The sequence below is a fragment of the Symphalangus syndactylus genome, chromosome 16 (assembly GCF_028878055.3).
Source record: "Symphalangus syndactylus isolate Jambi chromosome 16, NHGRI_mSymSyn1-v2.1_pri, whole genome shotgun sequence".
Taxonomy (NCBI): domain Eukaryota; kingdom Metazoa; phylum Chordata; class Mammalia; order Primates; family Hylobatidae; genus Symphalangus; species Symphalangus syndactylus.
This window is the reverse complement of record NC_072438.2, coordinates 69,923,799-69,951,110: the sequence shown is the minus strand read 5'-3', so window position 1 is coordinate 69,951,110 and position 27,312 is coordinate 69,923,799. Positions and strand designations below refer to the sequence as shown.

The 27,312-nt window shown below is 40.6% G+C and overlaps 1 protein-coding gene across 6 annotated transcripts in view; it reads left to right on the top strand.

Annotated features, from left to right (window-relative positions):
• Window positions 1–27,312, top strand: part of RAI14 (retinoic acid induced 14) — a 179,524-nt gene that overhangs the window by 119,097 nt on the left and 33,115 nt on the right. For all 6 annotated transcript variants that reach the window (XM_055246705.2, XM_055246698.2, XM_055246700.2 and 3 more), the window contains one exon: window positions 23,911–23,999. In XM_055246705.2, coding sequence (XP_055102680.1) covers window positions 23,911–23,999 — 89 coding nt within the window. The remainder of the gene's footprint in view (window positions 1–23,910; window positions 24,000–27,312) is intronic.

Sequence of the window (27,312 nt, the reverse complement as noted above, 5' to 3'; positions counted from 1 at the left end):
TTGTCCACGTTGGAGTGCAGTGGCACGATCATAGCTCACTGCAGCCTCAACCTCTCAACCTCCTAGGCTTAAGTGATCCTCCCTCCTCACCCTCTCGAGTAGGTGGGACTATAGGTACGTGGCACCTCACCTGGCTAATTTATTTTTGTACTTTTTGTAGAGATGGGGTTTTACCATATTGCCCAGGTTTGTCTTGAACTCCTGAGCTCAAGTGATCCACTTGCCTCAGCCTCCCAAAGTGCTGGGATTACAGGTATGAGCCACTGCCCGCAGTTGTGTGCACAGTGATTTAACAAATGGTGCCATTTCTCAGTAAAATGGTAAAGAACCGGCTCTAGATGCAGAATGCCTGGGTTAGAATCCAGAAATTACTTGTAATTTCTGGGACTTCGGGCAAGTTATTAAGTTAGTGCAAAAGTGATTGTGGTTTTTGCCGGACTTTTAGTGGCAGAAACCACAGTTACTTTTGCACCAACCTAACAGCAAACTTCTCTGCCTCAGTTTTCCTTATCTGTTAAATAGGAGTAATAAAGTTCACTCCAACCCCTCATAGGCTTGTTGTGAGGATGAAATGAGTTAAAACTTAAGATGTCCCTAGCATGTAATGTTTCCATAGAGTACCTGCTATTATTATTGATGTTGTTGTTATTTAATTGCCTCAGACTGGTTTAGAAATGAGGGAACTGAAGTTAAGCACTGCAGCAAGAAGGCAGCTGACCAGCCTTGTCACCTGGGCCTCCTGAGTCACCCTCCAGCCTCCTGGCATGCTCCCTACTGTGCCTCTGTTGGTCCCTCCATCATTCATTCAGGCTGCCAATCAGCTGCTATTCGAGGCTGCTAGGGACATCAGTAAGTTGACTTTCTCTTCAGGAAAAAGAAAATGAGCGAGAGAGAAAGAGAGTGCACTACAAAACTCTTATTAGCACTGAAACCTTGGAATCTTTCCAAGTGACAAGAGTAGGGACATTCCAAATATCAATAAGCAGCAAAGGGATCAAAGTCATTTTGTGTAAATCTTCAGGCTGCTTATTTGTGCCATTTTGCTACATTGCTGCTGAAGGGCCCCAGCTGAGTTTCATAAGCAAAGCTAAACATTTCCTATTGTAATGAAATGTAAAACAGCAGATTCCTTTTTTTGTGGAACATATCCATAAAATTGTTTTTATGGGTAAGTTTGTTTTCAAACGAACTTTGAAACAATGGGTGCCTTGGCAAAAAACGAAGGTGTGACCCTCTTCAATAAATAGTGTGGGAAAATTGGATATCCATATACAGAAGAATGAAATTGGACCCTCCTCTCTCCCCATATACAAAAATCAACTCACAAGGTTTCAAGACTTAAATGTAAGACCTGAAACTGTAAAACTACCAGAACAAAACATAGGGGAAACACTTCAAAACATTGGTCTAGGCAAAGATTTCATTGCTAAGACCTCAAAAGCACAGACAGTTATAACAAAAATAGACAAATCGGATTATATTAAACTAAAAAGTTTTGGCACAGCAAAAGAAAGAACAAAGTGAAGAGACAACCTGTTGAATAGGAGAACATATTTGCAAACTATTCATCAAGGAACTAATATCCAGAATACACAAGGAATTCAAACAACTTGACAATCAAAAAATAAATAATCCCATTAAAAAGTGGGCTAAGGACATGAATAGACATTTCTCAAAAAAAAAAAAGACAAACAAATGGCCACAGCTATATGAAAAAAAATACTCCACATCACTAAGCATCAGGGAAATGCAAATCAAAACCACAATGAGATGTTATCCTACCCCAGTTAGAATGACGATTATTACAAAGGAAAAATAACAGATTCTCGACGGATGCAGAGAAAAGAAAACTCATACACTGTTGATGGGAATGTAAATTGGTAAAACTACTGTGAAAAATAAAATGAAGCTTCCTCAAAAAATTAGAACTACTGTACGTCCAGCAATTCCACAACTGGGTATGGAATCACAAAGGAACAGAAATTGCGAAGTCCTAGCTAAAGCATTCAGACAAGAGAAAGAAATAGCATCCAAATTGGAAAGGAAAAAGCCAAGTTATTCTTGTTTGCAGATGATATGATTTTATATTGGAAAAAACCCAAAGACTCCACCACAAAACTATTAGAACTGATAAACAAGCCTGGGCACCGTGGCTCACATCTGTAATCCCAGCAGTTTGGGAGGCCAAGGTGGGCAGATCACTTGAGGTCAGGAGTTTGAGACCAGCCTGGCCAACGTGGTGAAACCCTGTGTCTACTAAAAAACAAACAAACAAACAACAACAACAACAAAAAACAGACGTTGTGGCACATCTCATAGCCAGGCATTGTGTCTGTCATCCCAGCTACTTGGGAGGCTGAGGCAGGAGAATCTCTTGAACCTGGGGGGCAGAGGTTGCAGTGAGACAAGATTGTACCATTGCCCTCTAGCCTTCGTGACAGAGTGAGACTCTGTGCAAAAACAAACAAATAAACAAACAAAAAAACTGATAAGCAAGTTCAGCAAAGTTGCAGGATACAAAATCAACATAAAAAATCAGTAGCATTTCTATATGACAACAGCAAACCATCTGAAAAAAATGAATCAAGTAATTCAATTTACACTAGCCACAAATAAAATAAAATACCTAGAAATAAAGTTAACCAAAGAAATAAAAGATCTCTACAATGAAAACTATAAAACATTGATTAAAGAAATTGAAGAGGACACACACAAAAATGGAAACATTCTTTAACAATATTGATTCTTCCAACCATGAACATGGAAGAATGTCCATGCTATCCAAGCAGTCTACAGATTCAATGCAATCCCTATCAAAATACCAATGACATTTTTCACAGAAATAGAAAAAAAAAATCCTAAAGTTCATATGAACCCACAAAAGCCCCAGAATGGCAAAGCTATCCTGAGCAAAAAAAGCAATACTGGAAAAATCCCATTACCTGACTTCAAATTGTACTACAGAGCTATAGTAACTAAAACAGCACGGTACTGGCAATGAAAACAGATACGCAGACCAATAGAACGGAATGGAGAACCCAGAAACAAATCCATACATCTACAGTAAACTTATTTTTGACAAAGGTGCCAAGAATGTACATTGGGAAAAGGACACACTCTTCAGTAAATGGTGGTGGGAAAACTGGATCTCCATATACAGAAGAATGAAACTAGACCCCTATCTCTTGCCATATACAAAAACCAAAATGGATTAAAGATTTAAATCTAAGACCTCAAACTATGAAACTACTATAAGAAAACATTGAGGAAACTCTGTAGGACGTTGGGTTGGGCAAAGATTTCTTGAGTAATACCTGACAAGCACAAACAAACAAAACAAAAATGGACAAATGGCGATCATATCAAGATAAAAAGCTTCTGCACAGCAAAGGAAATGATCAGCAAAGAGATAACCCACAGAATGGGAGAAAATATTTGCAAGCTACCCATCTGACAAGGGATTAACAACCAGTATATAAGGAGCTCAAACAACTCTATAGGGAAAAAAATCCAATAATCTGATTTAAAAATGGGCAAAAGGTACAGGTACAGTGGCTCATGCCTGTAATCTCAGCACTTTGGGAGGTCAAGGTGAGAGGATTGCTTTAGCCTACGAGTTCAAGACCAGCCTGGGCAACATGGGAGCCCTCATCTCTATTTAAAATGAATGAATGAATGGGCAAAAGATCTGAATTGACATTTCCCAAAAGACCTACAAATGGCAAACAGGTATACGAAAAGGTGCTGAACATCATTGATCATCAGAGAAATCCAGATCGAAACTACAATGAGCTAACTACTATGAGCTATTGTTGCACCCCAGTTAAAATGGCTGACATCCAAAAGACAGGAAATAACAAATGTTGGCAAGGATGTGGGTAAAAGGGAACCCTCATACACTGTAGGTGAGAATGTAAATTAGTATAACCATTATGGAGAACAGTTTGGAGGTTCCTCAAAAAACTAAAAATAGAATTACCATATGATACAGCAATCCCACTGCTAGGTATATACCCAAAAGAATGGAAATTGCTATATTGAAAAGATCTGCACTCTCATGTTTATTGTAGCATTATTCTCAGTAGCCATTATTTGGAAGCAGCCTAAGTGTCCATCATCAGATGAATGGATAAAGAAAATGTGGGACATATACACAATGGAGTACTGTTCAGCCATAAAAAAAGAATGAGATCCTGTCATTTGCAACAACGTGGATGGAACTGGAGGTCATTATGTTAACTGAACTTAGCCAGGCACAGAAAAACAAACTTTGCCTATTCTCACTTATTTGTGGGAGCTAGAAATTAAACTCATGGAGATAAGAGCAGAATGATGGTTACCTCAGGATGGGAAGGGTAGTGGGTTGGGGCTAAGTGGGGAGGTTAGTGGCTACAAAAATATAGTTAGATATTAATAGAATAAATAAGATCTCGTTTTTGATAGCACCACAGAATGAGTATAGTCAACAATAATTATTATACATTTTAAAATAACTGAAAGAGTATAATTGAGTTGGTAACACAAAGAAAGGATAAATGCTTGAAGTGGTGGATACCCCTATTTACCCTGATGTGATTATTCACATTGTATGCCTATATTAAAATATGTCAGCTGGGCACAGTGACTCACACCTGTAATCCTAGCACTTTGGAAGGCTGAGGTAGATGGATCACTGGAGCCCAGGAGTTCAAGGCCAGCCTGGGCAACATGACAAAAACCTGTCTCTACAAAGAAACAGAAAAATTAGATGGGCATGGTAGTGTGTATCTGTAGTCCCAACTATTCGGGAGACTGAGATGGGAGGATTGCTTGAGCCAGGGAGATTGAGGCTTTGGTGAGCCAAGATCGCACCACTGCACTCCAGCCTGGGTGACAGAGCGAGACCCTTTATTAAAAAAACCCACCAAAACTCATGTGCCCCATGAGTATATATACCCACTATGTACCCATAAAAATTAAAAACAAGGAAAAGAGCTGGGTGCAGTGGCTCATGCCTGTAATCCCAGCACTTTGGGAAGCTGAGGTAGGAGGATCGCTTGAGGTCAGAAGTTCGAGACCAGCCTGGCCAACATGGTGAAACCCCATCTCTACTAAAAACTACAAAAATTAGCCAGGCATGGTTGCATGCACCCGTAATACCAGCAGGAGGCTGAGGCAGGAGAATCGCTTGAACCCAGGAGGCGGAAGTTGCCATAAGCCAAGATTGCACCATTGCACTCCAGCCTGGGCGACAGAATGAGACACTATCTCAAGAGACAACAACAACAACAAGGAAATCAGCATATCAAAAGGATATCTGCACTTGCACTATTTACAATTCACAATAGTAAAGATATGCAGTCAACCCAAGTGTCAATCAATGGACCAATAGATAAAGAAAATGTGGTACCACATACACAATGGAATACTATTTGGCCATAAAAAGAATGAAATCCTGTCATTTGCAGCAACATAGATGGAACTGGGGGTTATTATGTTAAGTAAAATAAGACAGGCACAGAAAGACAGATGCCACATGTTCTCACTAATATGTGGGAACCAAACAAATGAACAAACAAAAACAACAAAAACCTGATCTCAGCCGGGCGCAGTGGCTCACGCCTATAATCCCAACACTTTGGGAGACTGAGGCAGGTGGATCTTCTGAGGTCAGGAGTTCAAGACCAGCCTGACCAACATGGTGAAACTCCGTCTCTACTAAAAATACAAAATTAGCCAGGCGTGGTGGTGCATGCCTGTAATCCCAGCTACTCAGGAGGCTGAGGCAGGAGAATCGCTTGAATCCGGGAGGCAGAGGTTGCAGTGAGCCGAGATCACACAATTGCACTCCAGCCTGGGCAACAGAGCGAGACTCCGTCTCAAAAAAACAAAACAAAAAAGCCTGATCTCGTGAAGACAGAGAATAGAATGATAGATATTAGAGCATGGGACGGGTGTGTGCTGTGGGTGGGGGGGGTGTGGATAAAGAGAGTAGAAACATATAGTTAGATCTACAAATGAATAAATCCCACTATTAGATAGACTAGAGTGACTATAGTTAGCAACAATGTCTTGTCTATTGCAAAGTATGTGGAAGAGAGGACTTTAAATGTTACCCACACATGGAAATGATAAATATTCAAGGTGATGTATATCCCAAATGCTCTGATCTGAATTACAATCTATGCATGTAACAAATATTCACATATACTCCATAATAATTAAAATATTTTGTGTCAGTAAAAAAATTTTTAAACGTATTTTTAAAAGGAAAAAATGATGGTGTGAAGTTTTAAACTTATTCTATGTTTAGTGCAGTGCTTCTCAAACTTGGATGTGTACACGGAACCAGCTGGGATCTTGTAAAAGCAGCTTTTGATTCAGTAGATTCGGAGTGGTGCCTGAGAGTCTGCATTTCTAACATGCTCCTGTTCCCCAGGCCACTCTTTTTGAGGTAGCCAAGACTTCGGCTGTCAAAGTGTTATTTCAGCTACGTCAGAATCTGGATAGTACCCTGGCCGGGCATGGTGGCTCACGCCTATAATCCCAGCACTTTGGGAGGCTGAGATGGGAGGATTGCTAGAGTCCAGGAATTCGAGAGTCTGGTTAGTACCTGCTATCCCAGGCAGTGACCAGCATCCCAGTCACTGGGCTTGAGTTAGGAAGTAGATAAAAGGTTTTTATACTCTTCGCATCTCCACAGCTCCACTGCATTCTTGACCTATCTAAATGAAGAGGTAGACGGGTTTGGTGGCTCACACCTGTAACCCAGTTTGGGAGAATCACTTGAGGCCAGGAATTTGAGACCAGGCTGGGCAACAGAGTGAGACCCTGTTTCTGTGAATTTTTTTTTTTTTAAAGAAAGGGGAAAAAAAACTCTCTTAATGTTATAAATATATTGGCATATAGACTTTTGAATGACATTTCATGTCTTTAAAAGGAAAGCCCACACTTTTTAATCCCTAACTCATTTTATGAGGCCAGCATCATCCTGATACCAAAGCCTGGCAGAGACACAACAACAAAAGAGAATTTTAGACCAATATCCCTGGTGAACATCGATGCAAAAATCCTCAATAAAATACTGGCAAACGGAATCCAGCAGCAAAAAGCTTATCCACCAAGATCAAGTGGGTTTCATCCCTGAGATGCAAGGCTGGTTCAACATACACAAATCAATAAATGTGATCCAGCATATAAACAGAACCAAGGACAAAAACCACATGATTATCTCAACAGATGCAGAAAAGGCCTTTGACGAAATTCAACAGCCCTTCATGCTAAAAACTCTCAATAAATTAGGTATTGATGGGACGTATCTCAAAATAATAGCTATTTATGACAAACCCACAGCCAATATCATACTGAATGGGCAAAAACTGGAAGCATTCCCTTTGCAACCTGGCACAAGACAGGAATGCCCTCTCTCACCACTCCTATTCAACATAGTGTTGGAATTTCTGGCCAGGGCAATCAGGCAGGAGAAAGAAATAAAGAGTATTCAATTAGGAAAAGAGGAGGTCAAGTTGTCCCTGTTTGCAGATGACATGATTGTATATCTAGAAAACTCCATCATCTCAGCCCAAAATCCCCTTAAGCTGATAAACAACTTCAGCAAAGTCTCAGGATACAAAATCAATGTGCAAAAATCACAAGCATTCTTATACACTAAGAACAGACAAACAGAGAGCCAAATCATGGGTGAACTCCCATTCACAATTGCTTCAAAGAGAATAAAATACCTAGGAATCCAACTTACAAGGGATGTGAAGGACCTCTTCAAGGAGAACTACAAACCACTGCTCAGTGAAATAAAAGAAGACACAAACAAATGGAAGAACATTCTATGCTGATGGATAGGAAGAATCAATATCATGAAAATGGCCATACTGCCCAAGGTAATTTATAGATTCATTGCCATCCCCATGAAGCTACCAATGACTTTCTTCACAGAATTGGAAAAAACTACTTTAATGTTCATATGGAACCAAAAAAGAGCCCACATTGCCAAGTCAATCCTAAGCCCAAAGAACAAAGCTGGAGGCATCACGCTACCTGACTTCAAACTATACTACAAGTCTACAATAATCAAAACAGCATGGTGCTGGTACCAAAACAGAGATGTAGTACCAATGGAACAGAACAGAGCCCTCGGAAATAATACCACACATCTACAATCATCTGATCTTTGACAAACCTGACAAAAACAAGAAATGGGGAGAGGATTCCCTATTTAATAAATGGTGCTGGGAAAACTGGCTAGAAATATGTAGAAAGCTGAACTGGATCCCTTTCTTACACCTTATACGAAAATTAATTCAAGGTGGATTAAAGACTTACACGTTAACCTAAAACCATAAAAAACCCTAGAAGAAAATCTAGGCAATACCATTCAGGACATAGGCATGGGCAAGGACTTCATGACTAAAACACCAAAAGCAATGGCAACAAAAGCCAAAATTGACAAATGGGATTAATTAAACTAAAGCGCTTCTGCATAGCAAAAGAAACTACCATCAGAGTGAACTGGCAACCTACAGAATGGGAAAAAATTTTTGCAATCTATTCATCTGACAAAGGGCTAATATCCAGAATCTACAAAGAACGCAAACAAATTTACAAGAAAAAAACAACCCCATCAAAAAATGGGCAAAGGATATGAACAGACACTTCTCAAAAGAAGACATTTATGCAGCCAACAAACACAGGAAAAAATGCTCACCATCATTGGCCATCAGAGAAATGCAAATCAAAACCACAATGAGATACCATCTCACACCAGTTAGAATGGCGATCATTAAAAAGTCAAGAAACAACAGGTGCTGGAGAGGATGTGAAGAAATAGGAACACTTTTACACTGTTGGTGGGACTGTAAACTAGTTCAACCATTGTGGAAGTCAGTGTGGCGATTCCTCAAGGATCTAGAACTAGGAATACCATTTGACCCAGCCATCCCATTACTGGGTATATACCCAAAGGATTATAAATCATGCTGCTATAAAGTCACATGCACACATATGTTTATTGCGGCACTATTCACAATAGCAAAGACTTGGAACCAACCCAAATGTCCATCAGTGATAGACTGGATTAAGAAAATGTGGCACATATACACCATGGAATACTACGCAGCCATAAAAAATGATGAGTTCATGTCCTTTGTAGGGACATGGATGAAGCTGGAAACCATCATTTTCAGCAAACTATCGCAAGGACAAAAAACCAAACACCACATGTTCTTACTTATAGGTGGGAATCGAACAATGAGAATACTTGGACACAGGAAGGGGAACATCACACACCGGGGCCTGTCATGGGGTGGGGGAGGGGGTAGGGATATCATTAGGAGATATACCTAATGTAAATGATGAGTTAATGTGTGCAGCACACCAACATGGCACGTGTATACATATGTAACAAACCTGCATGTTGTGCACATGTACCCTAGAACTTAAAGTGTAATAAAAAAATTTAAAAAGTAAAAGCTTATGTAGAGACAAAGCTGAAGGATGTTTCTAATTTGTTTTGCATTCTGTCTTTTATATTCCTTTAAGTGCAGATTTCAGCTGATAATTAACCAAAAGAACTACCTCAGAGGGCTCATTGAGAAAGATCTAAACGTTTTACATCTGGACATTTTAGGTTGTAATTCAAATTCTCATCTCTTAAATTTTCCAGAAGATAATAAGTCTTGGCTAGGATGTGGAGAAATTGGAGCTGTCATGAATTGCTGATAGAGATGTTAAATGGTGCAGCAGCTTTAGAAAACAGGTTAGCAGTTCCTCAGAAAGTTCACTCTAGTTGCCATATGACTGAGCAATTCCACTCCTTGGTATGTACCCATTAGTATTGAAAAATGTGTCTACACTTGCTGAGACCAGCTTGGTCATGGAGACCCTAACCCAGCAGCACTAGAGGAATTAAAGACACACACACAGAAGTATAGAGTGTGGAGTGGGAAATCAGGGGTCTCACAGCCTTCAGAGCTGAGAGCCTCGAACAGAGATTTACCCACATATTTATTGACAGCAAGCCAGTCATAAGATTTACTAAAAGTATTCCTTATGGGAAATAAAGGGATGGGCTGAAATAAAGGGATGGGTCTGGCTAGTTATCTGCAGCAGGAACATGTCCTTAAGGTGCAGATCACTCATGCTATTGTTTGTGGTTCAGGAATGCCTTTAAGTGGTTTTCCACCCTGAGTGGGCCAGGTGTTCCTTGCCCTCATTCCGGTAAACCCACAACCTTCAGCGTGGGTGTCATGGCCATCACGAACATGTCACAGTGCCGCAGAGATTTTGTTTATGGCCAGTTTTGGGGCCAGTTTATGGCCAGATTTGGGGACCTGTTCCCAACATGTCCCCCTTCTCTTTTTTCTTTTTTTTCGAAGCTATAAAAGCGAAGGCGACATTATCACGGTGAGCTACTTCTCCCAGGAGTCAGGTTCTGCATCTGCAGACTATACAAAGACAACACAGATTAAAAGCACAGGCATCATTGAAATCACAGAGCTTCTAAGTGTTTTTATCCATTTTAATGGGTTACTAGTTCCTAATCTGTCTGCAGCTCCTTCAAGCACTCCAGTTCTTGGCATTAAGGTCAGGTGTGCCTGGGATGCTTTAAATATTTGTTCTTTTAGTTTTGCAATATCCAAAGACAAATTTGTAGAGTGTCCTTCTAGATGCTTTTTTATTCTTTCTCAAAATTTGATCTTATTAAGACTATTAATAGTTTCCACAAATCCTTATGTTTAGCTCCTACAGTGTGCCATATCATTTGAGGTTGAGGTGCCAACTATACTGCCATGTTTCCAAATAGGAACTCTTGCCATATTCCTTATCATTTCTACCATCTGACCATTTTGTTCCGACCAGCTGAACATAGTGTGGCCGTGGCACGCAGACTGAAAGGTGCAATTCAAGCTAAACATCTCCTTAGGGGACCAATCAGTGATTCCACGGGAATTGTTGTGCAGCACCTCTGCCTGTTCTGCAGTGCAATCTTCCCAAACAAGTACATTCATTATTTCTGGCCAGGTCCAATTTTGTTTACAAATAGGTTTTTGAGGACAGTATGCCTCAATTATAGAAGCAGATTTATAATGGTAAATACTGAGAACAGAAAGCATGTGTAACTGTGTCATAGAGTGATTATATCCAGGCATTATTGCTAGCCAAGATTGATAAATATGCCCAATAAGTGTAATTGTTCTCTGTGTCAGCCCTTGCTAAAGGAATACTCATGGCAATGGTGATCACCGCTATCACAGCTACTATTAAATTACTCATTGTGAGTGGTTGTCCCACTTTCCTCGGGTTTTCTTCTGCCATCTGTGACAGCTTCTTGATCTGTCCCCAAGTAGGTGGCTGTGTTCGATGGGTGTTGCTCATGACAATTGGGGTCCTCCTCAGCGTCAGTCTAGACATGGCTGCAACCAGGGGGTCCTTGGGATCCTCCCAGAGTCTCTTCCTCGGCATCTGGGTCATGATAAGATTTCAGGTATCTTGATGGTATCCAAATCGGCTGCTGGTTCTGGCCTGGAGAAACACAAGCATAACCTCTACCCCAAGTTATTATTTTACCTATTTCCCAAGATTTTGTTATCGGATTTCTCCACCAAACCAGTTGTTCTGCTTCTGTCTTTGCAGCTGGTTTCTGTAGATGCTGCTCAGCTGCTGACAGCATCTGGCCTTTAGGCAGTCTCAAAAAATTTAAAGTCAATAATACGAGATTCAATTGCATATGTGGTGTTCCGTACTCCCTGTTTTCCCCCCTCGGCTTCTGCAACTGCTGTTTCAGGGAGAGATTCATTCTTTCCACTATGGCTTGTCCTTGAGAATTATGTGGGATACCAGTAATGTGTTTAATATTCCATATAGAGAAAAATGTAGCTAGAGCTTGGCTAGTATAGCCTGGGGCATTATCTGTTTTAATAGAAGCTGGAATGCCCATTACTGCAAAACACTGCAAAAGGTGACGTTTAACATGGGCAGAAGACTCTCCTGATTGGCATGTAGCCCATACAAAGTGAAAAAAGGTATCCACACATACATGTACATAAGCTAGTCTCCCAAATGAGGGAACATGTGTGACATCCATTTGCCAAAGAGAATTAGGTTCCAATCCTCGAGGATTAACTCCTCCTGGAAAAGATGAAGAATGCACCATTTGGCAAGTTGGGCATCGCTGGATAATAGCTTTAGCTTCTTTCAGCATTTTCAATTAATTGTGTGGAATGAACCACGTATGAAGAATCAGAAATCACATTAACAGGCATATTAAGAGCAGTCAATACCTCAGTTACAGCTACAAGCTCTGCTTTTTGAGCCGAAGTATAGGGTGTCTGGAAAACTTTATCTTTTGAGCCAGAATAAGAAGCTTTACCATTACTAGACCCATCTGTAAGGACATTTTCAGCACCTTCAACTGGTTTAAATTTAGTTATTCTAGGGAGGATCCAATTAGTTAATTTCAAAAATGGAAACAATTTCGTTTAGGAAAATGATTATCGAGAACACCCACAAAGTCAGCTAAATGGGTTTGCCAAGTGAGACTATTTATAAAAGCTTGCTGTATTTGTGCCTTCATGAGAGGGACAGTAATTTTTCCAGGATCATATCCATGTAATTTAACAGTCTGAGTTTTCCCATTTCCTATCATAGTAGTGATTTGATCCAAATAAGGAGTTAGAGTCCATGAATTAGTATGTGGAAGAAAAGGCCATTCTACTAAGTCGTGCTCATGGACAATAACACAAGTAGGCGAATGCTGAGTTGGAAAAATTAGCAAATCTAGAGCCTTCTCTGGTTCTATTTATTTGAGCTTTGTGGACTTGCTTTTAGATTAGCTGCAGCTCTGCCTCAGCTTCTTTTGTTAATTGCGGAGGGCTAATGAGACTAGGATCTCCTCTAAGAATAGAAAATAGATTACTCATGGCATAGGTAGGAATGCTAGAGCAGGTCGTATCCAATTAATGTTCCCTAGTAATTTTTGAAAGTCATTTAATGTTTTCAGTTGATCCCTACCTATGGCTACTTTCTGTGGCACAATTGTAGTGTCATTTACTAAAGTCCCCATAGGTTGTATAACTGAATTAATGGCTCATAAATCAGTTAACATTCTCCATTTACCTGATTTTTTCTTAATAGCAAAGACTGGAGAATTCCAGGGGGAAAATGTTGGAGCTATGTGTCCTTTTTCTAATTGTTCAGTAATGAAGTCCTCTAAAGCCTCCAGTTTCTCTTTACTTAGCGGCCATTGTTCTATCCAAATTGGCTTACCTGCTAACCATTTTAAAGGTATAGGTTCTGGAGGCTTAACAATGGCCACCATCAAAAATATCCTAAACCTTGGTGGGAACTTTGTCTTTCTGCTTGAAGTGGTTCCTTCAAACCTTGCAAATTTTTTCCTAGTCCCATACCAGGGACATACCCCGTTTCATGCATCATATGTTGACTTTGAGGGCTATATAATTCTTCTGGAATCAGAACGTGTACTCCCCATTGTTGTAATAAAACTCTTCCCCATAAATTTATAGGTACAGAAGTTATAATTGGTTGAATAGTCCCAAGTTGTCCATTGCGCCCTTCACAGTGCAAAATATAACTACTTTGATACACTTCAGGGGCTTTACCAACTCCAACTATGTTAAATTGAACGGGTTGAATTGGCCACGTGGACGGCCAGTGCGGTGGAGAAATGATTGAAATGTCCACTCCTGTATCTACCAAACCTTTAAATTTCTTTCCCTGAATAGTTACTTCGCAGGTAGGATGTTTATCAGTAATTTTATTCACCCAGTAAGCTGCTTTTCCTTGTTTATTTGTGCTTCCAAATCCTCCTGTTCATTTAATTCCACTTTTCCCCATTCCCACATATAGCACAATCAGGAGCTGTGCTATACGCTCTCCTGGCTCTGCTTTCCAAGGAACAGAAGTAGATATAACAATTTGAGTTTCCCCATTGTAATCAGAATCAGTGACTCCTGTTTGTATTTGTACCCTTTTTAAATTTAAACTAGACCTTCCTAGAAGTAATCCTATCGTCCCTGCTGGCAAGGGTCCACAGACTCCTGTTGGGACCTTTTGCAGGGTTCCCCAGGCAGAAGGCTCACAGCTTTTGTGCAGCATACATCTGTGGCACTACCGTCTGTGGCAGGGGACAGACATTGTACAGGAGTGAGGGAATGGCCTAAGCCAGAAATGCCCCAGTTTGTAATGGAGCCCGGGATGGGCCCCTCATGGCATTTCCCGAATTTAAAAGGAAAAGGCTTAAATGTAGCTATAATATTTCCCTGTTGATCTGGGGGGTGTATCCTAACAGGGAACTGCCAAGCCTCTAAATCACCCTCTTGTCTAGCTTGCTGAATTCCTGCCTGAATATGAATAGAACTGAGAGCGGTTGCTCAAGGTGCTGCTCAAACAGTCACTGGGGCAACTACTTTTTGCCCAGTGTCCTCTGGAAAAGAAAGATCTGGAGGGTCAGGCCATTCTTTTTCTTCAAAATAAGGAGGGGGTGCAGAAGGGTAGGGATGAACTTCTTCCTCCTTTGCTGCTTTAGCTTTAGCTGGCAAACAAACCTGCTCTGTTACTTCTTCTGTTACTTCATTATACTCTCCTTCTTCCTCATCATTTGTGAAAAGGTTCCAAGGTGGAACAAACCAGAGCCCACACTTGTCCAGTTGTTACCCTGATGCTTCCGAGCTCCCCTTCCTGCTCACCATGGGGATTGCTTAAAAGAGCACTTGGGTGTCCTCCAGCTTGGTTCCACATTTTCCAACCGTCACTCTGGTGACCCTTCGATCTGGGTTCAAGCCTCCATGTTGGGCACCACTGGCCGAGACCAGCTCAGTCGTGGAGACCCTAACCCAGCGGTGCTAGAGGAATTAAAGACACACACACAGAAATACAGAGTGTGGAGTGGGAAATCAGGGGTCTCACAGCCTTCAGAGCGGAGAGCCTTGAACAGAGATTTACTCACATATTTATTGACAGCAAGCCAGTTGTAAGATTTACTAAAAGTATTCCTTATGGGAAATAAAGGGATGGGCTCTTGCTAGTTATTTGCAGCAGGAACATGTCCTTAAGGTGCAGATCACTCATGCTATTGTTTGTGGTTCAGGAACGTCTTTAAGCGGTTTTCTGCCCTGGGTGGGGCAGGTGTTCCTTGCCCTCATTCCGGTAAGCCCACAACCTTCAGCGTGGGCGTCATGGCCATCATGAACATGTCACAGTGCTGCAGAGATTTTGTTTATCAGTTTTGGGGCCAGTTTATGGCCAGATTTGGGGGCCTGTTCCCAACAGCCATATGACTCAGCAATTCTGCTCCTCAGTATGTACCCATTAGTATTGAAAAATGTGTCTACATAACCACTCGTACATGAATGGTGGGGCATGATAGTAATCCCCAGCAAAAACAACTGAAATGTCCAACAGATAATGAATAGATAAACAAAATGCAGCATATCCATACAATTAAATATTATTAAGGAAGGAATGAAGTACTAATGCCTACTGCAACATGGATGAACCTTGAAAACATGCTAAATGAGAGAAGCCAGACACAAAGGACCATGTATTATATGATCCCATCTTTAAAAGGAAATGTCCAGAATAGGCAAATCCATACAGAAACTGGAAGTAGATTTGTGGTTTCCTGGGAGTTGGGGAAGTAGGGAAATGGGGAATGACTGCTAATGGATACAGGGATTTTTTTGGGGGAGGAGGTGATGAAAATATTCTAGAATTAGATAATGATGTTGTTGCCAGCTTTGTGAATATACTAAAAGCAACTTAATTGTGCATTTTTAAAATGGTGATTTTTATGGTTTGTGGATTATAACCCAATAAAAAGATTAAATTCTCATTTTATTTTGTTTTTTGGTCTTTGTTTGTTTTTATAGAATTATGTTTTTAGTATATACATTGTCTTTAATTGTTTATTACAGGGTTTCTTAACGTGGGTACTATTGATTTTTTTTTTTTTTTGAGACAGGGTCTCACTGTCACCCAGGCTAGAGTGCAGTGGTGGTGTGATCACAGCTTACTGTAGCCTCTACCTCCCAGGCTTATGCTATCCTCCCGCCTTAGCCTCCCGAGTAGTTGGGACTACAAGCATGTGCTACCACACCTGGCTAATTTTTTAAATTTTTTTGTAAAGACAGGATTTGGCCATGTTGTTCAGGCTGGTCTTGAACTCCTGGGCTCAAGCAATCTGCCCTCCTCTGCCTCCCAAAGTGCTGGGATTGCAGGTGTGAGCCACCACACCCAGCCCACTACTGATATTTTGCTTTGGATAGATAATTCGTAGTTGTGGGGACCTGTCTTGTGCATTATTGAGATGGTCAGCAGCATCTTTGGCCTGTGCAGATTAGATGCCAATAGAATCTCCCTCCTCTCCTTCTTCCCTAGTCCGTGATAAAAAATGTCTCCAGACATTGCCAAATGTTCCAAGGACGGGGTGCAAAAGCACCCCCAGTTGAAACCGTTGGTTCTCTTTAGACTTCCTGCTAAAAGCCGAGCTCCATAAAGGCAGGAACTTTGTTTTATTCATTATTGTTTCCTTAGAACCATGTCTCACACATAGATACCCTAATATTATAGTAAATATATGAATGAATACTTCTGGTTATAGAAGTAGCAGTACTTGTAAAAATATATAACTATAGAAATATCAAAATGATACCATCCTTGAGTTAATTCCAATGCTTTAGAATTAACACTGTTAAGAATACCATGTTTGGCGGGGCATGGTGGCTCACGCCTGTAATCCCAGCACTTTGGGAGGCCGAGATGGGTGGATCATTTGAGGTCAGGAGTTCGAGACCAGCCTAGCCAACATGGTGAAACCCCGTCTCTGCAAAAACACAAAAATTAGCCAGGCATGGTGGCATATACCTGTAATCCTGGCTACTTGGGAGGCTGAGGCACGAGAATCGCTTGAACTCAGGAAGTGGAAGTTGCAGTGAGCCAAGATTGAGTCACTACACTCTAGCCTGGGCGACACAGTGAGACTCCATCTCAAAAAAGAAAAAACTATGTTTAAAGAGGACAAGTAAGTTTTATCAACTTACTGCCCTGGCCCCCTACCCCATCCTAATCTGTAGGCTCTCTTTATTTAGAGAGAGTTCCCAGCTATCCAGGACACAGGCCATCAGAGGGCACCAGTCATGCTCTTAATGAGTCATGTGCTGGCCTTGGGCACCATCTGCTTCCTAAGCCTGAGATGACCCCACAGATGCCTGCCTGCCTGCCATCTAGATAGAGCGGCCCCAGCCCGTGAGGATGCTGACATTTATCAGTCACTGCATACATAAGAAGGGAAATCTACTCACCATCATCTACATATCAGGTTCTGTCACTGACTGGTCATGTTTTTCTACCCAACAGAACCTAACTTTCCACTTGAGTATCTTATTCAAAGTTGGCTGTGCTTCTGGTTCACATTCCGAGGCTAAATGTTAATGGCTTGCCGCTGCCAAACCCTGCTTTGGGGATGATCACTTCTGTGAGCGGTGCCAAAACTTTAGCTGCTCAAGTGTGGGCGTTAGACAAGGCTGGTCTTGGATGGTTTATTGTGGTTTGCTACTTGTCTACAACTTTGTTCCCAAGTTTCCATTCAATGGAAACACACATAGCTTTTGCCCCTCCTTTCCCCTCTCTTCGTTTTTTAAGCAAGGGTGGTTCTGATTTAACTTCTGCTACTTCTCCTTTCTGAACATTGAAACAATCCCTTTTATCAAGCAACATGTCACAGACTCTGTGCCATGCTTTGTATTGGTGAGGATACAATAATTGGTGGCATGTTTTGAGTGTTTATTTCACGCTTCACCCTTTATGAAGTGCTTTTACACATAATTCTTGTATCGTCACAACCCATTTTACTGATGTGGAAACTGAGATAAAGCCTAATAAGTAAGGAAGCACAGATTCAAATTCAGATAGTCTGAGCCCTTAAGGTTACCAGCACTACCTCCTTAATATCCTGCTTCTTGTTGTACTTTACCATCTGACTAGATGTTTTTGTCCCTCTTCTAAGTTTTGATAAAGCTATAAGGTTGGAAGCTTTAATTTTTCAAAATCACAGACATTAGGAATAAGAACTAGAGACCCTGAAGTTAAGACGTTAAGAAGACTTGATATCCAAATTAGATACAGGAAAGAAGTTCATAGTGTGGTTTTCCCACCCTGTTCTTCTGTACATTGGTGTTTATTCCACTCCTGATTAATAACTGCTTCTAGGCATAGGGTGGGGGAATGAGACAAAAGGAGTCAGGGCTCCTATTTCTAGGAGCTTCCTTTCTCTCTGAGGGGAATAAACTGAGTGAGCCTGCTCTTTCAGTTGGTTGTTTGAATGTAAGATACCCAGATTGAATACATAAGTGCTTTCATAATACACAGGAGATGGGTTGTTAGGGAACTGCCAACAAAGTCATTTCGTTGTCTTATTTGTACCTATTTCTTCTGCATTTGCACACCTTTCATAAAAACAGGACGAAGCTAATCGAGTGCACTGACCATTTTGATTTTCTTTTATGTGATAACTCATTGAGCAAACTCAGGTTATAGATGCTACATTCCAAGTTAAGTAGTAAAATGATTTTCTGACTAAAATTATGGCAATGATTCATTACTTTATTATATAAAAAGTAAGATATTTTAAAGAGTTAGAGCAAGCAATAGAGATCAAAATGACTTTCTTGAGTTATTCTTTCTTATTTTGCATTTTTTTCTAAACCTAGCCTGCACATTTTTTAATAGTAGAATATGGTACAAGGTATTATATATATAACATGTATAGTGTGTATATGGGTGTGTGTGTATATACATATAGTATATAGTATAGAATATTTAGTAAATTTTATTTTACTTCTAATTCATTACTGAAGAACCCTTGTTATTACACAGGATATGCCCACAGAACTTATTGAGAATTTCCCCATTGTAGACCACAATTCTAGCATACTTCAACGAGTAATATATCAGTGACTGATAAAATTAAGTAATTCCGTTAGAGTCTGCATCAAGTAGAATGAATGGAAACCTCAGCATGATGGGAGGGTTCAGGAGCTGATACATTTTTGTATTTTCTGAGAGTCTTAATTACATTTTACAAATTACATGGATGGTTGGGTTGGTAAGAAGTATGTGAATTTCGATGGCTTTTTAATTTTGTTTCTGTAGCAGTTGTTTGTATCCATGCGTGTTGGTGCCTATATGTATTGTTTGGGGTTTGGTTATTCTCTCAAAACCAAGTTTACCGTAAAAAGTTTGAATTTTAGTATTTCTTTATTGAGTAGTGGGACAGTCTAGACTGTGTGCTGGCTCTTACTAAAGCCATTTGTTTTTCTTACCCGTGGAGAGGTGTATTCTTGAACCCTTTAAACGGGTCTCTACTTTGGCCTAAGACCATATTAGAAAACTTTTTGAAGTCACTTGTCATATGCCATATAATTAAAAAGTTGTGTGGTATATTCTCCCATTACATTTTAGCCACAATGTCCATATATTAAATAATCAAAAAAACTATATGTGGTAATTAAAACTTTTTTAAAAAGCCTGAATTGGCTCTTAGAAATATTTAATCAAATAATATCCACTAGAACTTAACAGTTCATCCTGTGGATCATCACACACAAAATACCCAACCCTGCTGTCATTCAGGGTCCTAGCAGGAATAGGTAGCATCAAATAGGATAATTGATGAGAGCTTAAGAAAGGAGCTATTTACAAATATGTGGCCAGATTAAAGGGAAACCAGTAAGGTTGGGAATGCCGCCCAGGATTCTAGCAAGAGTGAGAATCTATTTCTACCCTTGACCTAAAGGGGCAAGGAGGGAGAGCTGCAGCTGTGGCTTTAGGAGAGCCGGCCTGCAGAGCTGTGGCCTTCACAGAGGAAGGCAGCCACTGCGGAGGTATGGCCAGGGAAGGAGGGGAGGAGATGGTGCCCTGAACCTTATCGTCATTCTCGCTGTGCAAGCCCAACTAGGAGCCAAAGCACAGGGCAGCCCATTGGATGCAGTTCATTAGGGGACTGCCCTCTGGGCAGAGGGCAGACCTGGAGGGGCAGAGAGAATGCACAGCTCCTCAAGAGCAGACTCACAGACTGTGTTTCCTGGCTTTGCTTCCACTTCCCAGAAGTGCATACCCGGTGAGAGGAATGATGATACACATTGGAGCTCCTTGTCTGGAGAGTCTGGAGAAATGAATCACACACTTCTAGCTAAAATTATCAATTTTTCCCTTTCCTGCTTTTCTTTTCTTTTCTTTTTTTTTTTTTTTTTTTGAGATGGAGTCTCTCTCTGTCGCCCAGGCTGGAGTGCAGTGGTGCAATCTTGGCTCACTGCAAGCTCTGCCTCCCAGGTTCACACCATTCTACTCTCTCAGCCTCCTGAGTAGCTGGGACTACAAGGCGCCCGCCACCACACCCGGCTAATTTTTTTGTATTTTTAGTACAGACGGGGTTTCACTGTCTTAGCTAGGATGGTCTTGATCTCCTGACCTCATGATCCGCCCGTCTCGGCCTCCCAAAGTGCTGGATTACAGGCGTGAGCCACTGCACCCGGCCCCTTTCCTGCTTTTCAAGATCATTCCTATGCCTGTGTGTTTTAGAAAGCAGAGCAGAAGCTTTTGTGTGACATCAGAACACAACAGACACCTGGATGTTAAGAGTTTTCTTGCAGAAACACCTTGAAATAATGTTTAACTGAATCACATGAACTAGCAATGGTTTTACTAGCAAAAAATATGGTATTAGATGCATGCAGTGTAAAATCAAAGCCAAGACTATCTATCCTTACAGAATGAGCTGTTTCTAGTTATTTATATTTGTTTATACTTTGTCTGTTTTATCTGTAAGAGCAGTAAGTGATGCAGCTTTAGGTAAAATACATGAAGAGAAAATAATGAATTTGGAAAGTTCTGTCATTCTGTCTCAGCAGGACACAAGCATTCTGCAGGATAATAGTTGGAAAGTCCCCAGAATAGAGAAAAGAAGTCACTTATTGATCTAAACTCTCAATGGGAGAGGGAGGACAAAATAAAATATCTCGCTATCACACAATTTATTAAAACATATGCAATGAAGCTTTAACTAACTGGATCCCTTAAAATGTATTTCGGTGATCAAATATATAAATTTAGGTTGATATCAGGGATTTTATTTTAAAAAGCTATGTCTAAGAAAATTCTATTGTGGAATTGGAAATTGAGCACAGCTTCTTAACACCTCACTTCTGCCTTGTATTGATCGTGGGCCTTCCAAGTGATGATCCTGAAACTCTGCATTTCCCAAATCATTTGTAGAATATCATATCACGTTCATCAGACTGCATTTACCAATGTACAGGTGTGGCCTACAATAATGCTTCACTGTCAGATGGTCTGCAGTTCCAACCACCCATAATAGACTATGTAATCCAGAGGTAATCCAAGAAGCCTCAGAGTAGACAAAAATAAAAATATCACATGGGGAAGGGGGTTAGTAACTAAAAGGGGCACATGGAGAATTTCTGGGGTGCTAGCAGGAGGGTTTTGGGGTCTCTGACCACATTCTGTTTCTTGATTAGTATGAAGGCAAAATATTTCAGTTGTGAAAATTTAGCAAGCTATACAATTATATGTGTAGCTTTCTTTACATGTTATATTTCAATCAAAAGTTAAATATAGATAAATATAATTGATCGATGGATTGATTTGGGTGTGTGTATATGCACATGGGCAGTAGACACTTCCTGGTATGTTTATCTTTAGACTGGGATATGGCTACTCTCTTATTTAGATACTTTTGATTTAGTTTTCCTCTTGTCATAGGAGATGGCATAGTGAACAGCTTAGAAACAAGAACAAAGACATTAAGAAGCTAAATATTAATCAATTTTAGGGCTTAGTAATCCAGGGGCATTTCAGTTAGTATCCCTAAACATGCAATTCAATAATTGATGAGACTCTATTCCCAAGAGCAATTAATTATGTTACATGTACTATTAGTAAGGCTGGGAAACTTTTAGAAACCTTCCACCAAGATTAATAAAAGACTTACTGCTTAAAGTTGAACTTACTGTAAAATGAAGCTATTCCAACAATGTTGAGAAGTGGAGGGATTATTGCACTGCCAGTACAGTTTGGTTAAACTATATTGAATCAGGAATTCCATTTAAATAAGTCACTATGGCCAGGCATGGTGGCTCACGCCTGTAATCCCAGCACTTTGGGGGACCGAGGTGGGTGGATCACCTGAGGTCAGGAGTTTAGACCAGCCTGGCTAACATGGTGAAACCCCGTCTCTACTAAAAATACAAAAATCAACTGAGTATGGTGGCACATGCCTGTAATCCCAGCTATTCAGTAGGCTGAGGCAGGAGAATCACTTGAACCTGGGAGGCGGAGGTTGCAGTGAGCCAAGATCATGCCACTGCCCTCCAGCCTAGGCAACAGAATGAGACTCCATCTCAAAAAATATTCAAAAAAAAAGTCACTACACTCCCAAATCATTGTATGCAAAGTTTTATTGTAATGTGAAATCACTTATAAAATAAATTTTGACTGTAAATGGATATTACACATAGATTGCTGCACAAATACAGAAATAGTTGCTGTGAGTAGAGCCAGGTAAGCTAAAATAATTAAACATTAGAGCCAAGGTAACCATTAGAAATTATTTGACTTGATCCCCAGCCTTTACAAGGGAGGAAATTTAGGCACAGAGAGGTTAAAATGACTTCCCCAAACACACAGATAATTATGTTATGGCTGATTTGCAACTAGTACTGAAGTATTCCTATTTGTTGATATGTCCCCCTCACTCAGCCAGGTTATTAAGAGAAGAGGTCTGGAATCAGACCAACTTAGGTTTAAATATCAGCTATCGGACTTTCCAGTTGAATGTTACCCTGAATTTCAATGACAGATCCTTCCCAGCAAGAAAATATTATCTGGGCATTAATTCAGAGGTACAGACATTAAGGGACTTCATGAGAGGTATCCTGAGGGCACATTCCTAAAACAGGACTGACTCAGGAGAAGAACTAGAAGGCTCATTAACCTCTCTACAGGATGGCAACTGAGAGAAGGGAAACCTGCCCAAATTTTGCAGCCATCTTGGCCTCTGGGCCTGACCGCCCAGTGGAATTGTGCTTTGCTTCTTTCTGCATGCAAAAGTGCCCTTCATCCCGGGATCTGGAGGGATGATTGAATTGGCATTTGGATGTTATCCCTTCTAATGCCCAGTCTAAACGTGCTCCCAAGTTTCATTGAGTTCTGGAGTCTTAATGGTGGGCTTTCTCTAATGCTATTTGCATCAGAGTATAGACACTTGCCATCTAATGGAGAAAGTAATAGAACTCACCTTAAAGAGCTGTCATAGGAATGAAAAACAATGCATAAAAGTGTGTAGTCAGATGCTTGACCCACATTAGACACTTATCAAATATTGCATGCAACTATTGTTACTCAGATACAACACAACAGTGGGCATTGAGTTGTCCAAGAACCTTGGCCGCTGTTTGACTTAGACAAGATTTTCTTTTTAGAGCATATCACTTTAAAATGGTGAAACAGCTGTGGTGAAAACACTAGACAATAGGAAAACACTGATAAAGACATATTACTTAGAAATTCAACCTAGTTGGGACTTTCATCAAGAGACAAATATATGGCTGAATCTTACTTTTTTGAAGCCTCGTCTTTGGGGTTGGAAGATCAAACTCCTGCTCCATCCCTTAACTAAAGCTGTCAATGCGCATCAGACCATCCTGAGCCTCTGTTTCCTCCTCTTTAAAATGAGATTGATAATAATGCCTAGTCAGTGGGTGCTTGTAGACCTCAAGGAAGGGAAAGTGTACATGAAATGGCGGGGAGTGGGGGGAAACTTTGTTGGAGATGAACATTAAAGAGTAGAAATCTCAAGGAGATTTTGTTTACTTCTCTTTCCAGTTTCCATCTTGCTGCTGCAAAAGGACACGTGGAATGCCTCAGGGTCATGGTTACACATGGTGTGGATGTGACAGCCCAAGATACTACCGGTATGTGGTTTTTAGTCTCTTAAGTCAGCAGCCCAGCACTAGATTAGGTATCAAAAAGTGATACATATTCATTATGGAAAATTTAAGGCCAGGTGCGGTAACTCATCCTGTAATTACAGTACTCTGGGAGGCTAAGGTGTGTGGATCACTTGAGGCCAGGAGTTCAAGGCCAGACTGGCCAACATGGTTAAACCCCATCTCTACTAAAAATACAAAAGAATTTAGCCAGGCATGGTGGCATGCACCTGTAATCCCAGCTACTCAGAAGGCTGAGGCACGAGAATCACTGGAATCCTGGAGGTGGAGGTTGCAGTGAGCCGAGATTGTGCCACTGCACTCCAGCCTGGGCAACAGAGCGAGACTCTGTCTCAAAAAAAAAAAAATTAGAGTCTACAGATAAAATTTAGAGTCCAAAAGAAGAAAAGAGAATCATCTCCAATAGCTAGACTCTGACATGGTTTTATTATGTAGCCATACTTCTGTGTTTTCATCTTTCATGTGGTTAGTCAACTAGAGACTGTATGCTTCTTATCCTCATTTTTTATATTATTTTCTAAGATTATATGTACAGACCAAGCAATAGTCCCTAATTCTTGTTTTTGTGAATCATAGTGTGAGGTGATGGTGAGTTACTCAGGAGCTCATTTCATCAACTGAGATAGGCTCTGTAGATTGAAGCCTTGAACTTCATCTGGACCAGCTGCCCACGATTCTCACCCCTTGCTGTACTTCAGGGCATCCAGTTCACCTGGGGACTTGAAGGAAGGGAAAAGAGAAGAATAAACAGTACACGCACACACACACACACACACACACACACACAAATATGTATACCTACACTTTACCCTCTGAGATTCAGATTCCATTGTCTGGATGTTGCCAGTCAACTGGTATATTTTTAAAGCTCCCTGGGTGATTCTAATGTGAAGCCAGTGTTGACAAATGATGAACAAGGCAAATGGAGAGAAAAGGTAGCATAGTCTTATCTTGTATAAAACACTGTCCTATAAGAAGGAGTCCCTGGGGTCTCCAGCCTGGGATTCTGCCCCTGCTGGCCACCCCAAAAGACCAAAGCAACCACTGATGGCTTTTCATTTTTCTATTGTACTTGAGAATTTTTGGCTTCTAATAGGTTTTTATTAGTGTTTACTGGGATACAAAATTAGCCTAACTCCATTGCCTTATCTTGGCTTTTCGTGAATCCGTAATGGATCCCTTTCTTTTCTCCCACCCCCAAAATTGGCCTCTTCAGACTAGTCATCTTGGGGGATCTCCCAGGTATTGCAGGAATGCTATAATTACTCAAAATATGGTTGGGAACAGGTTTAGAACTGTTTTCATTGTGTGAGGACTTAAAAATAAGAATCTCAGTGGTTGGGAATCTTTATCCTTTGAGAATAGGGTTTTTTTTTTTTTTTTTTAGGGCAAACCTAAGAGCCCTAAAAAAATTTGATGTCAAGTCAGGTAAATGATGTTTCAAACTGGTAAAACCATTTTTGGTCAAAAACAGGGAGTGATTGAAATAACAGAATGATTTTTCTGAGCAGTTCCACAGAAAGTTCCAAAAATATTTTGAGAAATGGCAACACCAATATAGGGGGATAAATGGTTTCCTTAAGTGACTGCCTTGAGGGAAATACTAGTTTATGTTTTTCCAATTAAAGTAATCTTTAATCTCAAGACTCAATTATTGTGTTTGTTTTTAAAGTTCGTTGTCATTGCTCTTAAAGTTATGCCATAAAACCACATGGTGCAGTATGATTTGCTAAAATACCCCTAATGAGATGTATGTCCTCTTAAGTAGGGTAAGTTTCCCTCTAAGAAACCCATAATCTGAAAGCATTAGCTCAGAGTGAATAAACTGGTGCCGTCACATAGTTTTGTTTCATTGTACTTGATGTTAAGAAATCGATTAGACAGGACTGTAGTTATTTTCAGCATAACCAAAATCTTTCCTCACCTCTTTTTATTATAGGGAAAAATAAGTTGGGTTTTTTTTGTGTGTGTTTTTTTGTTTGTTTGTTTTTGTATTTGAGACAGAGTCTTGCTCTGTTGCCCAGGCTGGAGTGCACTGGCACGATCTCTGCTCACTGCAACCTTCGTATCCCAGGTTCAAGTGACTCTCCTGCCTCAGCCTCCTGAGTAGTTCAGATTACAGGCACCCACCACCACACCCGGCTAATTTTTGTATTTTTAGTAGAGGCGGGGTTTCACCATCTTGGCCAGGCTGGTCTTGAACTCCTGACCTCAGGTGATCCAACCGCCTCAGCCTCCCAAAGTGCTGGGATTACAGGCGTGAGCCACCATGCCCGGCCAGAATAAGTTTTTTTTTAAATACATGCTCATTGTAGAAAAGTGAGAAATACAGTAAACTATAAAGAAGAAGATAACTCAAGTTCCTACTCTTATCAGAAAGAAAAAAAAATTTCTATTTTGTTGTATTTCCTTCCAGATTGTCCCAATACATTTTTACATGCCTGAGATCATATTATATAATAAATTCTATATCCTGCATTTTAATTTATTAAATAGCCCGCCAGTTTCATTTCCCCCATTAAAGGCTCTTAAGAAGCATAGTTCTTGGTGGCCTCATAACACCCTGTGGGTAGAGCTCGTATTTACTACCAGAGCCCTAACCCAGTTCCTGAGAGGCTGGTGCAGTGCTGGGCAGGAAGACCTGGATGCCCCAAGGCAGTGCCCACTTCCTGCAGACTGAGATGGCACCACTCTCTAAGAAGCAACACTGGAGGGAGTGCTGCGGACACAGCCTGGATATTTCCCAGGATTCGCCAGTGGGAACCAATTGAAATTGGTGGAATCCACAGCACTTTGGGGCCACAGGACATTGTCCAAACATTTCATGGGTTGAAGATGTCTCAGAGCTCCATCACTTCCTTCTCACCTGATATTTTTAGCCAAGATGCCAGCACTTTGCTCCTTGGGCTTCATTGTTTTACTTTGGTCTGAATGAGGTACCAGCTTCTTCCCATGATTTCTTGAAAGCATGCAAAGAGAACATAGGAACAAAAGAAGAAGAACACTGCATGGAAAAAAGTGCATCTAGAAAAACACTTCTCATTTTTTTCTTTCCCAATAAACAGGTTAAATTGTAATGGCTTTGATTGCCCATGCCTGTGTCTTACCTGTTGGCTATAATACCTACCTATTCACTCTCCCTCTCAAGAAAGCATATCTGAATACAAGGGAAGGATGAGGTTACATTAGTAACAGTGCTTAGTGGTCATCACTAGTCCTAAACGTTTGTTGTGGTGGTTAGGGGATGAATTAAATGGCTTAGCTTTTACAAGTATTG